This window comes from Grus americana, chromosome 3 (genome assembly GCF_028858705.1).
Source record: "Grus americana isolate bGruAme1 chromosome 3, bGruAme1.mat, whole genome shotgun sequence".
In the NCBI taxonomy this organism is placed as follows: Eukaryota; Metazoa; Chordata; class Aves; order Gruiformes; family Gruidae; genus Grus; species Grus americana.
Window position 1 is genome coordinate 114,386,770 of NC_072854.1, and position 17,017 is coordinate 114,403,786.

The 17,017-nt window shown below is 36.8% G+C and overlaps 1 protein-coding gene across 4 annotated transcripts; it reads right to left on the reverse strand.

The window, feature by feature from the left end:
• Positions 1 to 475: 475 nt before the first annotated feature.
• Positions 476 to 16,948, reverse strand: TRMT6 (tRNA methyltransferase 6 non-catalytic subunit). 4 transcript variants are annotated; one of them, XM_054820642.1, is made up of 11 exons: positions 16,774 to 16,947; positions 14,423 to 14,550; positions 13,902 to 14,011; positions 10,870 to 10,961; positions 10,698 to 10,781; positions 9,372 to 9,496; positions 7,938 to 8,293; positions 7,617 to 7,702; positions 4,391 to 4,493; positions 4,224 to 4,310; positions 2,711 to 3,760 (listed from the first exon to the last, which is right to left on the reverse strand). In XM_054820642.1, exons 1-11 carry the CDS (start codon positions 16,872 to 16,874, stop codon positions 3,749 to 3,751), a joined length of 1,284 nt encoding a protein of 427 aa, XP_054676617.1. In that variant the 5' UTR covers positions 16,875 to 16,947; the 3' UTR covers positions 2,711 to 3,748. The 4 variants fall into 4 exon arrangements, with proteins under 4 accessions (XP_054676619.1, XP_054676617.1, XP_054676616.1 ...); XM_054820644.1 differs by lacking the exon at positions 13,902 to 14,011 and having other exon boundaries at positions 476 to 2,847; positions 16,774 to 16,784; XM_054820641.1 differs by having other exon boundaries at positions 2,711 to 4,310; positions 16,774 to 16,948.
• Positions 16,949 to 17,017: the final 69 nt, after the last annotated feature.

A 17,017-nucleotide genomic window follows, 5' to 3' on the forward strand; every position in this document is an offset into this window, starting at 1 on the left:
GGTACCAAGTCACTTTAAGTGCAGGGATACCTTTGCCAGGCCAGGCCCCGACCCTGCCAAACATCACAGAAGTAGAGGCTTGAGCATTTCACTTGGCTGTTGAGACTGGATGCTGCCAACTGCTGGAGGAAGTCCCTCTGAGGTGGGAATGAGCACTTGCACTGTAGTGTCATGTGCTATCCCAGTGACAGCTCTTTGTAAAGCAAATAGCCTGCATGGTGGATGCTGGCTTTTCAGACTGCCCATCCGAACCACATTCTCTGCTTCTTCGAAAAGGCGGCTTCCCTCCCCCCCTTTTGTTTTCTCTTAGAAATGCTTTTCATTACATCATTTATTCTCAACTTGTCAAGATCTTACACAAGATGCTTCTTCTTTGCTCTGTGTTTTCCCTCATTTGTTACTTGTAAAAAAAAAAAAATAAAAGCTCCCTGGAGCATCAATCATAACATGCATTTCAACAATACTTCTCGCATTCTAGTCTTTAGAGTTTCATTTATTCATGTGTTTCACTTAAAATAGGAACATTATATTGAGATGTGCTCTTCCACTATTACATATAGAATACGTTCCATCAATTTGAAACATCAGTAATTTTAAATATTTTACATGAATTATTTCTTGGTTTCTTACTATGCCATTGGTACAAGTGTTGCGGCACATTTTAAAATGGGGGACAGGATTCAGGTGTTAGTGTTAATCCTGGTGAAATGAAGCCACTTTGGCTTTGCTCTAAAGCCGTTTTTCAGGTATTCCAATATTGTTTATTTCTTAAAACTGATCTTTTTATTACACAAATAAACCAGACTTTTTCCTCAGGTTATTAACTTTTAGTGCATTATGTACAATAAGAAGTAGGATTTAAAGTGTGTTGGTTGCTTAACCTAACTCTTCCTGTGTAAGTTTTTACACCTTTGTAGTGCTATAAATATGACAGGGCAATGGAAGTGGCAGAGAAGTACCTATGCCTGCTTTACAGGTGAGAAAACTGAGACAAAAGATAATTTTTCAGTATTAATCTCCTGGCTTACAATGATTTAATCATGTTCTTGCCTTTCCCTAACTTCCAGGCTCCTATCCATTGCTTTAACCTAGGTTGTCTCAGAATTTCATCAAATACTGGGTGTCGACTGCTTTGAAAGTTCCAGTTTACCTTAAGTATGCACGCACAGACATACAGTAAAGGAAAACCTATCTTCCCTTGCTCCTGTTTCCCCACTAATTTTTGAAAAAAAGTTGAGAAATCCAGAGTTTTAAAAAAACTTAGTAAAAGGCACACATCATATTTCTATTCCCTACATTTGATTTGCAACACTTACACTGCATGAAAAGGTGAGGGGGGCAAAGCACATTTTTCACATCCACATGGTTGGTGGAATGCAGAGGAGATGGTGAAACCTACAATCTCTCCATTTATGGGTTCTTCACATAAGTAAGAGAAGAAAAGCTTTCTATAAAAATAGGGAAAAAAAGGAAGTTTACCAAAAAACAGAACAGAGGTAGACAAAAGCCTGAAGATAAGCTGTACCTGTTCATCTAAGAGAAATCTTTACCTGCTTCTTTACACAAAATATATAACCCCTGTTTTGCTTTGTTTTGAGCTAATGGTGTCCTAAAAGAGCACTACTCCTATCAATACACAGAATTTTACAGTTTTATGATTACTTGATCCCAAAGCTCCAGGTTCCAACTGACGAGTAAGTTCAAGAACAGAAGCCAAGTCCTGCTGGGTCTATGAGCTCCCATATGGGCCTAAATCTCCCCACTGGGGGTTCAGTGGGGTGCAGCTAGCAAGGGTATTCTCCTCCTAAAGCCTCTGCTAGATCTTTTTCTTTCCAAAAAGAGGGAAAGGTAAGAAAAAGAAAATAAATCTCATTAGGAAAAATATCCTGCAGTTTAATTGAAGTGGCAAATGCAAAGTTAAAAAAAAAAAAAGCTACACATCATGAAAAATAAAACAGCAGAATAAATATATATACATGTAGAGGTTTTCAAAATAGCCGTATCTTAAAACAAAACCATATAACAACTCTTGGGAAAATGACAGGCAATACTAATAGAGACATTCTGTTTAAATATTTGGTATTTCAATTTATGAACACGCACTTTCTCTTCTGTATTTATTTCAGGAAAATATGGGGTCATGCTGTAAAGTTCTAGTATTAATATTCTCTTTTTACTGTTCCTTTGGAAAGAAAAGTGTATGCTTTTTGCTGTTCATTCTACTCCCTTAAATTACTGAACACAGCCGGGTTCGGTGTCCAAAGAGGGAGCAGATCACTATGTAGAATGTTTTACTCTGCTGCTGTTCTGTGAAAATGGGAAGCTGTTAGATGTGTTGAATCAGATTCAACCTTTTAAAAAACTTCATCATATCCACTTCTGGCAACAAACAAACAGAACACCTTCATCACTGATGCTTTATCTTCTCTTGATCTTTTTGAAGTTACCGTGTTTTCAGTGTGATGTTTGCTTCCAAGGGTTATTCTTCTCATTCTGATCATGTAAACTGGCAAAGAGCAAGACAACACTCCCTACCACACAGTTCTGCTGCTTTTTGCTGATAGGTGTGTGACAGGTACAATTTCTGTGCTGTCAAGAGCACAGAAAGTATACTTGTTATTTTACTAACAGTAAGACTCCTGAGATCTAAAAATCAAATCAGTTTTTCAAATGTTAACAATGAAGGTCTTGAACTTTGCATCTTTTACATGATGGCTCTTCCATCTTCAGTGCTTGCGAGTGACTGGAATCAGATTTGCCCTTATCCAAGACAACAGTTATACCAGATAGAAGGTACCCTCCACCTCCACTCATTGTCAGTTTTGGATGGCTTCGATCTGGTAAGACCTTTAAAAAAAACAGACCCCAAAACAAACAAAAAGCCAAGCATCTCTAAAAACTCACTCTATACGTGCACTTCAAATTGTGTAATTTAAGTTTACAATAGAAGATGTAATTTTTTTTTCCAGCCACCACAACAAACAGCTAATACAAACCTTTAAAGGGAAAGTATCTGCATACCGAAAACCAGTTACAGAAATACATAAGAATACAGGCTGCTGCCTTACTGATGACTTCTTCAGGGAATTTCCAGCAAAATTATAAATATGTCAAGGTTTGGGATACATGAAAGTCTTATTAATGTGTTCAGGACTGGTGTACTTTGGAAGAAACCACAGCTGGTCTAACAAAATAGCATTAAGTAATACAGTTCTGTCACTATAATCTTTAGGTAGCTACTCTTAAGGTAAGATAGAGCAACGAACCATCGCTTTCAGCTACATTATACTTTTCTGTAAACACTTTCTCTTCAGTTATGCTTCCTCCTTGCTTTTGACTGCCACACAGGTCTAAGCTGATTTACCCGTGTCCAGGAGATGGTGCAGTATTGTTCCTAACTGCACCTGGTTACTGTGGTAACCCTTGCCAAGCCTAACTTGTGTAACGCCTTCATCTATGAATCTCCTAACTGTTCCCAATCTGGTTACCTGATCGGTAGTCAGTAATCTTGGCCACCCTTGAATTAAGTCATCCCCTAAATAATAATTCCTTATGGACTCCAGAAGCCTATGGGCAAGGAGAAAATCAGTAAAATCCAAGAACCTCTTCAGAGGTGGTGAGCTGCTTACAAATCAGACACTTCTTCCTCCTCACACTTCATAGGGTACTCCACATCTGCAAACAAAGTTCCTTGAACTAACATTTTTCACCGTGGAGATGTTTTCGCCTCTCATCTTGTTTTCATTGTTCAGTTCCTAGACTGGAAACTTGTTACTTTAGTTCCAAGAAACGTGTTATTTGAAAACACTGACTTTCTAAGTCACCACCATTCTTAAAATTACAATTTTTTCCAGCTATCAAACCAACTGGAAATTAATAAACGCTTGTAATATTTTGCTACGTCTCTCTTACATGACATTAGATTGTCCCTTGCTTTAGGCTACACACTAAAGCAGCACAACTATTAAATCTGTCAGTGTGCTGCAAATATTTCAGCAAATGTTTAAATGAAATGCTTTGTAAGAAGAAAATAAAGTATGTCCATTTGAAATTGTTGCAATGAAGCATTAAAACTCTTCAGAACATTTTCTCACTGTTCTCAGGTAAAACAAATGCATGAGCTTATACATAGTTTCAGTCAGTCCAAAATCTACACATTTTCAGAGAGTCTTTTGCCCCCCAGCGTTCATGCAGTTTTGACAGGCACTTACTGTAATCCTTACCTGGTAGTTTCGTAGCCAGGTTTCAGACAGCTTTAGGTTAATAACACCACCTCTTTCCCTCAGCTTTGTGTAACATTCTAATAATGGCTTAAAAAAAACGAATAGGTTATACAGCATAATAGTCTCAAACTGGAACTATAACAGCTAAAGTAACATACTTGATTTACCTCTTTATACTGGCAGTAGACAACAAAAGGCCTTGAAGGAGCAACAAATTCCAGTAAAGTAAGTAATAAAGGACTGGGATGAAACTTGCTGGCTACAATTAAGCTGCAAAATAAATTTCACGCACATTAGTTTTCTGCTTCTAAAACCCATTCACCAAGTGACATTTTCTCCTACTTAGCACAGTGATCAATTATAGCTTGAATGTTGCTAATCAGCATGTTTTTGTGGCTCTAACAACTCCCCAAATAGAAAAACAAATCATAATTTCCTACTTGCATAATTAAGAGAATAAAACACTTGTTCCCTAAAGCGCAGTATATTAAACGCATTGCAGAAGCGCTCATTTTAGCTGTATTGAGCTCCACAGTAATTCTTACAACCAAAGAACCTGCATGCCACTTTCTCTACCCTAAAACCATTGTCCAAATATAATTTAAATTTTGTGACTGCTAATTGTTGCTTAGAATGCAACCTCAGTTGTGATTCTTTAGACTGGGTAATCTTCACTGAATACAATTTTATATAAAAAAGTTATTAATTAAAAGAGAAAACAATCCCTTAATGGGCATGACTAAAAATATTTTTAAAAGAAATTATGTCCTTGCCAACTTAAAGGCTTCATATTTTATTCTTCATCCTCATTTTAATATCACATTATAACTCATTTACAGATGCTTAGAATTCTCTATTTTTATATTAAAAAATTCTCTATTTTTATATTAAAAAAATCACTGCTAAACTATACTGCAAGAAATGGTTAAAATTCAATGAGTTAATAAGTGTTACTTGGGCAGAAAGAATGGGCTAATTAAACTACTTCTCTAGTATACAGTTACTGTATGAAAATACCCATCAATTAATTAACAGTTGTTCTCCAAGGGAATGTACAGCACTGGAGATACCATCAAACTTATCTAACAAAAGGGAGATAAAAATTGATGTTCAATTTTCTAAACACAATGGAGATAAAGAGAGACAATTCTTTTACAGCTGTTTCCATGTTGATTTTCTGCTAGCCATGGCCTTGCAGACTACAGATTTAGCCCCAATTCCAAACTTCAAAAAATTAGTACTCAGTAATTAACCAAGTGAACCGTAAAGAAAAGACTCCAGACTGTGCCTCAGAAGGCTTGGAGTGCTGCCCTGACACTGCCAGGCAACAGGAAGGTAAGCGAGAGGTAAGAGAGACTGTGAAAAATTGAATTCTGTTCTCTCATATGGCAGCACATATTGTGTCAGCAGGTACTCAGGCCAGTCCCAAACGGGCGAGAGGGGACAGGAGGAGGTAGAGGAAGGGCAGGGAAGGGTAGAAAGAGGGGGTGTGGTCTAATTCTGAGCACATGGAGTGTCTATAAACTAATTTCTGCTTTCATCGTATCTGAAAAATTTAATAGTCCATATTAAAAAAGTCGTCTTTAGAAGAATACCAAATCCCTAACGAGTGTCTTCCTTTTTTCCCCTCAAAGACCTATGACAGACTTCAACTCTCATAAATGGAATGGAACAAAGTGGTCCAGTAGAAGGGCTGTTTTACCACGTAACAGCACAGAAGACATAAATGTTATTAAAATTGTACCTAATGACCAGTTTTTCTTTACCCTGACAGTAAGTCCTTATCTTTACCCCCACCTCCAATGTTAACCAGCTTTTTCCTATCGTTTCCGTTTCTCTCTTGCAAAACAAAACAAAATCCTAACTTCCCTGCCTGCTTCTACTCCCGTGCCAAGTCATGAGTTCAAAGCATTTCTTTATGCCATGCCAATTTTTCCTGGCTTAGCAGTATATGTACCCTGTGGTTCTTGATCTAAACAAATGGTGGGCTATAAAAGGCAGTTGACAAAAGAAAGGTGATCCGGACTGAGCCATCTGGGACACTGCCTTCAGGCAACCATAAACTGCTCTTCCCTGCCATTATGCTGAAGACTTTCTAGAGCAGAAATCACTCCTCCCTTCAAGTACATAATTTGTTATAGCTTTCATGCTTTACAAAGGACAAAAGTATACAAGAGACTGAAAACAAATGAAAAAGAGACAAATACTAAATAGGCTTCCTTGAACTCAATCAACAACCAAATATACTGGTTTATAGTACAGGAAGAATCAAGTAAAAATCAAATATTAATTTTTGCTTTACCAGATGATGCACAGACATTAATTATAATGATGGGTGCAGGAAACAGTGGTAAAACCATAACAAAACACTACCACTGTTTAGGCAGCTTAATGGTCATCCACAGGCATCACCAGTGGTGCTGCTGCTGCCAAACAGATGTGCAGTACTTTTTACAAACCTGCTTTACCGTTTTATTGCTTCAGAGAACGCGGAATGACCTATCTCTGCATCTCTATAGAAAAGAATTCTACTACTTAAACATGCTAGATGAGATATACTAAAATATGAGTAAGCACGAGTTAAAACATTTCATAATAATAAAACCGAAAATTATACACAAGGATTTAAACATAACCAATAAATGTCTATTAAATTTTATCCAAGCAGAACAGCTTTACTCCCAGTGAGCCAATATTATTAGGAGGAAAAAATTTAATATGAATGTTATTAAATTAACTGAATTAATGTTACCTGATTAACTCAGGTCACTTCAGTATTTGCTAAAAACATCATGAGAAAATCACAACCACCAAATGCTCTTACACTGTTGTGGGGCTGAATTTCTAGGAACATATTTATCATATTTGTTTTAAACTTCTGATATTAAATCTTCATGTTAAATTGTTCCTTGGGAACAACTGATCCTGACTAAAGCAGGTAAAATGATGTGTTTTTCCTGTTTCTAAAAACAAACCAACCAACCAACCCAACCCAAAACAACAAACTTAATTCCAATTTAATAAACTTAAAACCTTGGGTTCTACTTTCCCAGTTAAAATTCTGTGATTTTTATTGGCAGTCATTTTGTATTCAATTCTACCTGGATTCTATTTCTTTTTGGATAGATTTTTTTTTTAACGTTTACTCATAGCTAGTCATGAAACTATGACTTTAAGATCATGAACTTTCAAATCATTTAAATAACAGAAAAAAAATCTCAACCAGGTAAGAATAAAACAAGACCCAAGACACACCTGGGTAGACTGCTTGCTTGTAAATATTAAGAAAAAAAGAGGGTGTGTTTAAAACAAAGCTTTTATTTATTTCAAATTAAATTATTTTCTGTAGCTGTGTTTTCAAACAGAAGACCTTCCTGACTACGAAAAACTCACCCATCAGCATTCTTCTCTCTCAACAAAGCAGCAGTTTCTATTAGCTTCTTCCTTCTCTCCCATTGTTTTCTTTGCTTTTCCCGAACCTTCGAACAACAAAACAGTTTGCACTTTAACTGATAATTATATATTGGATCACTATGGCAGGGACTGAATTTTCATTTTTTGCATCTTAGATGGCTTAATGTAAGACAAAAGACAACTTCCAAAGTTCTATTTTAACACCGGAATAAGCTGTATTTCAGCATGTCTGATTCAGACGGCAGAATTTTAAGTATCCAAATGCTGTAAAACTTGAATAGCCACAATAAATATTCTTACATTTTCTTTTTCTTTGTTCTCTTTAAATTCTACATCTTCCGCATTAATGTCCGTTGTTTCTTGTTCTTCTATTTGGTTGATCTCCATAGCTGCTTCAGTAGTAGATTCCTCTTCTCCTTCCTGTAGGGCAGTCTGCTTCTCATCAGTCAATCCATTGCTCTCTTCTTCCACTAGCACGTTATCCTCAGGTTCTGAAGGCAGAGTCTCTGTAGAGAATGTCCCAGAGAGGAGACTATCCACTTTGCTGAGAGGAAATTCATGAAGATTATCAAAAAAAAGCTTTGGAAATCCAAAACAACTGGTAGCAGCTCTAACAGGTCCCCCTCCTGGATACATCTGAATAATGGATCCATAGCCTATGAGAGCAAAAGAATCAAAAACACATTGGAAAGCCAGAATTTCTTAAATTGCTTAAGTTTTCTGAATTTCTAAAATACTTAAATTAAGCATTCATTTAAGAACAGGTAAATAAGATGCCTGCTCTTAATCTAACCTTCATCAAATGTAACATTCTGTTGAAGTATGCCTCAAGGTGGAAAAATCTCTATTGGAAAGAAAACAGTTACTGCAACTTGGGAGGGCAAAGTAACTCAAAGACTATGTGTGCATTAAAAATGTATTTAGGAGTAGCACAGAACATATAAGCAGTGATAAATCGTTAGAAAAGCTAACTTAATTAAAAATTAAGACAAATTTTCTACAATATTTGTTACTTATGATTATGGACTGGTTTTGATAAAAAATAAAAGCTAATTTAAATAGCATTAATAGACAAAGAATTTCTTCAACATCCAGACTGCCTCTCTAAAGGAAGAGATGTCAGATGTTTAACATACTAAAAAACCTTTTCAATAGTTATATTGAAATTCCATTTTATTTAATTTACTTCTGAAAGTATCCCTATGGCCAAAAGTTGCTGAAAGAAAACCAATTTATAGTATAACTGCCTGTGTGCTTCGCAGCCAACAGACAGCACATCTGGGTGCACAACATTACATCACACTTCCTACCTTTCTGGAATATAACTGTCACCTCTGTCTAGTGTCTTTGAATGACTTACCATGAAACTAATTCACAGAGCTTGAGAAATAAAAAACCAAGTCAAACTACTTCTATAATATGCTCAAGAAAATGTCATATGTTACTTTTAAAATACATGTTTTGCTGATGTTAAATCTCTGACACAGCAAACAAGATGAATGACATTTTCAGTGCTGCAGGCTGTCTGAATTCCAGTGTTAATATTCCTGCTTTCTGCTATTCTCCAACAGAAATACAAGTATCTCTGAATACTGGAGACAGTAAAAGTAGATTTTAAAAACTGAGAAAGTATTTCAAAGTACTGCCTTTTCAAAGTATTGCAGAGATGTGTATTTCTTAAGTTTCAAGTCAGCCCTCAAGCCTGTACATCACTAAAGCTACCGTGTTACTTACCTCCCATCCGTTCCATCACTGCACCCAGCACAAGGCCTGCGCATGTTTCCATTACAATCATCTTGTTGCCAGCACGGATGTTTCCTAAAGTCAACATCTGAGCTAGGGTGTCGTATCGCAAGTGGCTAGAAGACAGAGGGTTTTAAAGAAATACCAAATTAGTTTTCTTAGTTAGTAATACTGCATATTAGCTCAGGAGACTGTCAAAGAAAGTTGGATTACAGGTAGATTTTCAGGAACAGCATCAGTGGCCTTCAGAGTGACCATGCAGAAACTTATAACCAACCATCTGGTAATAAAGAAGCACTAGAAACAGAGCCAACAAGAAAATTAGCAAGAAATGGGTGTTTAGGTTTATAAAATAAATAGGAAAAGTAGAGCGCACATAATAAAGTGCTGTGCCAGTCAGACAAAATATTTTTTAAACTTCTTTTCAATGTTTTGTTGTTCTCTAACATTTCAGTTTTGTAAATAGTAAGTGGTATTTAAATGCATTTCGTAATCCAGTAGTGAATCCTTAGTGATTTTCATCTGTTTCGCAGTAGCATGCACCACCTGCAATTCAGAATCAAAACCTAACTCTATTGACTGCAGTGCCTGCATTGTCAAGACTCAGTGATGGCCAAGGAATTACAACTAATCTTAACAGATAAATAAAGCCAAGTGAAGGAGATGGGGGAAGGAGAAGGAAAAAGGTTTGAGAAGCCTTAAATAACATAAATTTGAGGTTTTTAAGTCTCAGCATCTTAGATCTATTTTTTTCTACTTTAAAAACAATAAATCAGTCCATCTTAAACAATGTCTGTACCTAAACTGAATGATACATTGTAAGTAAAAAATCAAACATGGCTAGATCTGTCGTCGTCGCTCCCCCACTCCCGCCCCACAATGTTAGCCACATCTTTTTAAATTCTGGAGACTTCTGATTGAAGAAGATTTTGAATCCCTAGCACATTAAAGACAAAAATTCCTGTTTCTGGTAGGTGGCTTATTTTGATTACTGAGCCAGAAAACAGAGACAATATGCCACTGACCAAAACCAAGTAAGAGATACCTCTGAAAATGCAAAGAGCCTCTGTCTACATAGGTAATTAGCATGATGGCGGTGGTAAAAGCTAATGTCCCATGCAAAAGTTTTCCTCTTTGCAGCAATAGCTTACTGATTAATTTTCTATATCACATTATTTTTAATTAATTTACAAGCTTTCCATTAACAGGAAAAAAAAAGAAGAAATGTGATGAGTATTCTGGTATTTTGTAGAGGTATTTTGAAAGATATTAAAATACCTGTTACAATGTGAAAAAAGCAACAAAATGAAAACTTACTTAATTTTTCCAGGTTCCCTTGCATAATACATTGTTGAAAGAATGCGAGTGGAAGGTTTCACAATTGTAATAACTGCCTCGTATCTGTATGAAATACATAATAATAGTCTTATTTTAAGCTCAACAAATTAGAGAACTACTAAGTATTTTTCAGATTTAAAAGTTCACTTACTTTTTTTTCTTCTTCTTTATGTATTTATCTTGAGCAAATTCTGTTTTGTCTCTGAATGTTGTACTGTTCTCTATTAACTGCTGAACTATTTCCTTGGAAAAGACAATTTATTTTTATTATAGCTAGTATTTATTTCCCATTAATTTCATATATAGTATTTTTTTTAAACAAACACTGAAAATACTTTCTTCCAGCAGAGGTATGTATACCATTAACTTCTACTGACATTAATGGCAAAGTAACTTTCTACTAATCAACATGAAAAACGAGGCACTACCCTGACTATATGCAGGAATTTAATCAGGAATTTAATCATATACTTCTGTCTCTAAGTGTACTTCAACTAAATAATGCCAGTGAAAAACGATAAAACTGAAAATGCTTACCCTGAAAACAGGGTATTTTGTGGGGAAGGAGTCTGGTAGGTGCCAGAACTAACTCATAAGAGAGGGCAGACTCATATGGCCAGAAACAAAGAAAAGGCAGGATCGTTCCTTTCAGCATCAGCAAGTCATTACTTCAGCCCTTACTACGAAGCCTCAGTACCTACGTATTCTTCTCCTATGCTGAATGTGAAGATTATCCTGCTTTCTCTAAGCGATTAGCTATTTTTAATTTAATTTCATTTATTTAGAATGAGGCAGAGTTATATTTATTGGCAGTTATTATGGAACAACTGACATATATTCTGTCAGTCTAACATTCCCCATAGTAACTGGATTGCATGACAGTACCCTAAGTCCCGTGTGAAGCTATACAGGCAAAAATATTTTACAAAACCAAAACAAAACAAGGAATCTGATGTCGTATGTAATATTTACTTTAATCCAATTCCCTCTTTGGGTCTCTTGCCTCACTTTAGCATGTCTGTCTCTGAGGGTATCTTTTTTTTCCATCTTGTGCTGGTTTTTCCCCTATACTCTGGATATTTACCAGACATGTCCCTTACCCTACTTAGTTTTTTCTGCCTCACAAATTGTGCTAGACTCCTGTACCAGCTCCCTGCACAATGTCAAACTCATTTACTATTTCCTACAATACTCCCTCTGACTTGTTCCTTCTCTAGCTCCCAGGTTTTCCCAGAATTCCAGGTTTTGTTTCCTGGTCTCCGTGTTCTAATCTCCTCCCTTTGCCAATCCAACCCTTCTTCCTTATATTTTCAGGTTCCAGCTTAAGGGATCATTAAGACCCCCAACAGAAAAAAGGTTTTATTGCTCAGGGTTTGTCTCCATGCCTGTTACGCAAGAACAAATGCTGCAGAGTGCTATTTTGGTTGTTGTAGTTGGTAGTTTGGCTGGTAGTTTAATGGCTAAAATTGTTAAGTTTCTATTAAACATGTAGGAAGAGCAGCAGTATAACCTGGCCTCACAGGAATCTGGAGAGGGTGATGGTGAGGAATGACAAAAGGAGTACTTTCAATGTGGACACTGCATCTCTCATTGTGCTATAAGAACCTGCTCCAAAATTCAGTGGTGCAAGTACTTCTCACTTACAATTGCTACTTTTCAAGCCATTACTTCTTAAAGTCCTTCAAACACTTAAGACATTATTAATGGTGTGAAGCAGCATATCTTTCTTTTTTTGCCTTATTCTTGGAAAAAGTTAAATGCAGTGTCTGCGTTGTTTTGTTGAGTTTTTTGTTCCAGTAAAATTTACAGCAAGGAAACTTGGGAATATTTCTCTAGGGTAAGCAAAAGCCAAAGGGAAGCTGCAGCACTATGCAACGCTCTGGGAGTACATGCCACTCCATGTCTTCATCCCAACACCTATCCCTCAGGCCCTGGGAAGGATCTGGATAGGTGATGGGAAATCAAAACCCATTAACACCAATGTTGCTTTATTTCAAAGAACAATCACTTCTAAACTGAGCCTGCATCACAAAGACATGCCATTCACAAACATGAGTTCAAATTTTACCAGATATTTATGGAAGAATACCATCTGTTGCTGCTAATATCACACAGTCTAAAATGAATATTCAGCTACAGTTCAGAAGCCAGAATGAACAAAGTAGGATATTTTAATAACCTAAAATAACAGTATGGTAGACATATTGGCACAGACATGCTGAGGACATACAGAAAAGCCAGAGTGATCTGCCACGGATAATGAGAACAAATAGAAAACATCAAAGCTATCAGACTGATTAGCACATTCTTCTCAAAGAGGTAACACCAGGAGCAGCACAACCATGTAAACAAACGAAATACCATTCTAAATTACTTAGACCTATCCGTTATTAAGCAGGCAAAAGCAGAACAGTCGCTCCTAAGAGCAGCAGCAAACAGCAATATGCAAAGAGATGAACTTGATGTAAGCATGAGCAATTTCTTGTTTTTATTAGAAAGGGTTAACCAAAGATGAGAGAATTTTGACTGGTAACGTGCAGAACAGAACTGGCTGCAATGGTTTATTAACATTTAAGATGGCCTCGCTTCTTTTTGACAAAGTGCAGGGTAAAATCCAATCACTTTTCTAACAGAAAAGAACTGATCTCTTGAGAATATTCTTAGCTTTTGAGGTGCAGATAAAATACAGGCATCACGTGTTTCCTAGATACAGCCTAGAAGCCCACTGACAGTACATTTGTTACATAGCATTATTTGTTAATACTTTTGTGTTTATCCATAATCCTTTCCTACTCCTTTGATAGTTTAATTATTGCATGATTTTAATACATCTGTAATACAGAAATAATATTTTGAATCTTATAAACAAACAAAACTAAAAGGTGATTATGCAAGCTGTATTTCTTTAATGATTTTAATATTTTTTTTTTGTCTGACTTCTGATGCTGTAAAAATTCGTCACTTTACTCTCTATTGACAAAGTTGCCAACCTTACATGAAGTTTTCTCTGAAAACAGCCTTTGCATTTTTGTAAAAACAAATCTTTAGGTAAAACATTACTTGGGCAGAAGAACAAAGAAAAAGCACTGAAGTCTATACACCGATAAAAAGATTAGCCTATTTCATAAACTAAAATATAACCATCAAGGTAGCACAGAAATGACACCAAAACCTTATTTTTACCTGTCCTTTAATACCCTTGTCCTTCAAAGCCTTTATGTCATCATGAGTCAGTTTTTGAGACTTTCCATCGTCAACTATGTTACGATTATCTGTACCTGCTTCTTTTGTTTCTAAAGGAAAAGGATATAGATTTGTAAAATCTAGCTCTAAATATCTTTAAGTTGGAGAAACATACGATTTTAGTTTCACAGAAAGCAGACTTCTTAGGATTAAACCCACATGCTTCATGGCCTTGCAAAGTATTGCCTAAGCAATCAATGAAATATAGTACGTAAAATACACCTTACTTTATATATTTACCCAAACTAAGGTTCAAATTTTCTCCCATATTAAAAAGCTTATTTGTTACAGGACTAGTGAAACAGCAGATCAAGACAAAACCATGCACTTTTATGACAGAAAGAATATAAGTAACGTTAACAGATAATTAATAGAAAGCTTTTCCATCATCTTTGGTATTATCAAAGAAACAAATTAATTTGAACTAATTTTTTTAAACACCAGTCAATCCTCTGTAATACCTGTGGCAGTCTCTTCCACTTCTTGCTTTGGCTGGAGGTTCCCACCACTGGTTACTTCAAATGTAGTTCCATAAATATGCCCAATGGCATTATCCAGATAGAACCACTGCTTCTCAAAAATAATTTTTCTGAAATAATAAAAAAGTTAATGATATTAAAAGCATTATTGTTACTATGTCTGAAACCCACAATAGTTGAAAGTAAACTGTAGTTTCATATATGCCATTTTATATATGCCATTTTTATCTACATCCTTGAAGAAAACCAGGACAAGCATAAAAAGTGAAATGCTAACTACTATTAACCACAAAAGGACATTAAACTGAAACTGGTTAAGAAAAAAAGAGAACTTAAATCGAGCACACAGCAAGAAATTTTTTCTTTTCAGTTCAAAAGAATTCTAAAATGGCAGATAAAACAAGGATATAACACTTGAATTTATATAGTACTATTTTTGTCAGAGAAAGTCAGAACAAGACAAGGAATGAAATTAATCTAAAGTATAAGCAAGGTTGGATGGGGCTTTGAGTAACCTGGTCTAGTGGAGAGTGTCCCTGCCTGTGGCAGGGGAGTTGGAACTAGATGATCTTTAAGGTCCCTTCCAGCCCAAACCATTCAGTGATTCTATATTAAATCTCAGCTAGGTCATGCAGATCAGTGCAAAAAAGGATGAGCATGAACGTGTATTTTGCAGAGCTCCGTTGAAATAACACTTGCCAAAATAAAAGACTATGAAGAAAATGGACATCAGAGAGTGTCACGTAATCCCAGAAATGTTTAATACAAAAAAAAAAAAATTATAATCCCTTTCATTTTGATTGCACTAAGGGCAGTTTGCTTTTTTCCTTCTTCACATAAAAAAGGACCCTCAAAGCCTTTAACTTTCAGGCTGACCTACAAAGGTTTCCTGACCAGAGAAATACTGATCTTGTCAAATGAAACTGGTACCAGTGTACATGCCACACTCATATTTAAATCAAAACTTACCCATTGGAGCTCTTATTATTCTGTTTATACTCATCTCTAATTCTGAAGTTAAGCAAAAAGGTTGAGTTCTTTGTTATTTCCAGTTTTCTACTGACTGAACTATGCAATTCATGCATATATTTCACATATATTATTTGTATCCCCAAATATAATCTAGATTTAAATAAAGCACAAGAAGTTTTGTCAGAGACATTACCAAACCCTCTTAATAAAAAGATAACGACATTATACTTGCTCACATAAAGTTTATTAATCCCTGCCAACCCAGATTTTAAAAGACTAATAAATGATTATAAAAGACTTGGAATGACTGAAAAGAATTTAAATAGATAAAAAAAATGTGTGCATGTGCTCAAATTTCATTTTGATGATCACTCTAAACAGAATATCCAACCACAGCTATTGTCATGTGTTCTTGAAGTTTCCCTACCCTCATCAGGTTATAGAAAAGGAAAAATTAATGCTGAAATTACTTAATTACCTGTGGCAATATTTACTCTTTGACTTTTTTATTCCTTCTTTTATGAAAGGGGCTTTAAACAAAAACCTGAAACAGGGCCTAACAAACAGATCTTGGCAGTACTCTGCAAGCTAACAGAGTAACTACCTGATTTTGGTGCCAGATTCTACTGGTGAACATCAAGCCTGTCAATAACCAGTACTCCCAAACTGGAGCTGAGCCATGCCATTTTTAAATCAGTCTCATTCAAGCATAGTACCTTTAAATCTCCATGCTACTGAATCAGATGTCTGGCCACATTACCCAATACTGACTTCTACACACTAGTCTATAAAGTTGTCTGCTGTAAGGGGAAGAGCCCAGGCTGTGTCCACTGATTATAGTATTTCCTGCTGGGGTGCAGGTGCTTCTTGCTATGACAGCTGGCCTAGGAAAAACAAATAGGAGACCCTTCACAGCATCCTCTCCAAAACAGAACTGTCCAGAACTGACAGCTAGCATCTTCCTATAGTCTAACACCGATGTGAACCTGAAGCCAATCCCTACTATTAACAAGGCAATATAAATAACATAAATAAATAAAATAACATAAAACCATATTAAATATCTTTCAAATTCTTGCAAGAAATTTGAGAACCAACCAGGAGGACGGGATTTCTTTGGTCACAGAAACTGAGGCAACATTAAAATGTTTCATGCTGTCTGTCACATCAGCCTAACGAGGCCGTTTCTGACTGGCGCGGCAGGAAAGCTGTGGGTCACATCGGCCACACCGAGAACGCCCCTTCTTGCCTCAGGCGTGACGACCGTTGGAGCCGCCTCACAGGCGGGACAGGGGATGGCGCAAACCTCAGCTGAGGGAGAGATGATAAGCAGGATCGAAAGCCGCAAACCAGCTCCTCACCTCCGCCGTAGCACGGGTACCGCTTTGAAGACATCGTCCCGCTTCAGGACGGCGCAATCGCCCTCACAAATGCGCGGGCCCAGCCTCGAGCCGTCCTCCATCCCCACCACCGCTCGTGCGCCTTCCGTCGCGGGGGTGGCGAGCACGCAGGCGCCGCCGGCCCACCGCCGGCCCTGCCATTGGCGGGAGGGCGGCGCCTGCGCCAATGGCAGGGCCAATGGCAGGACCAGCGGCCGGCCGGCAG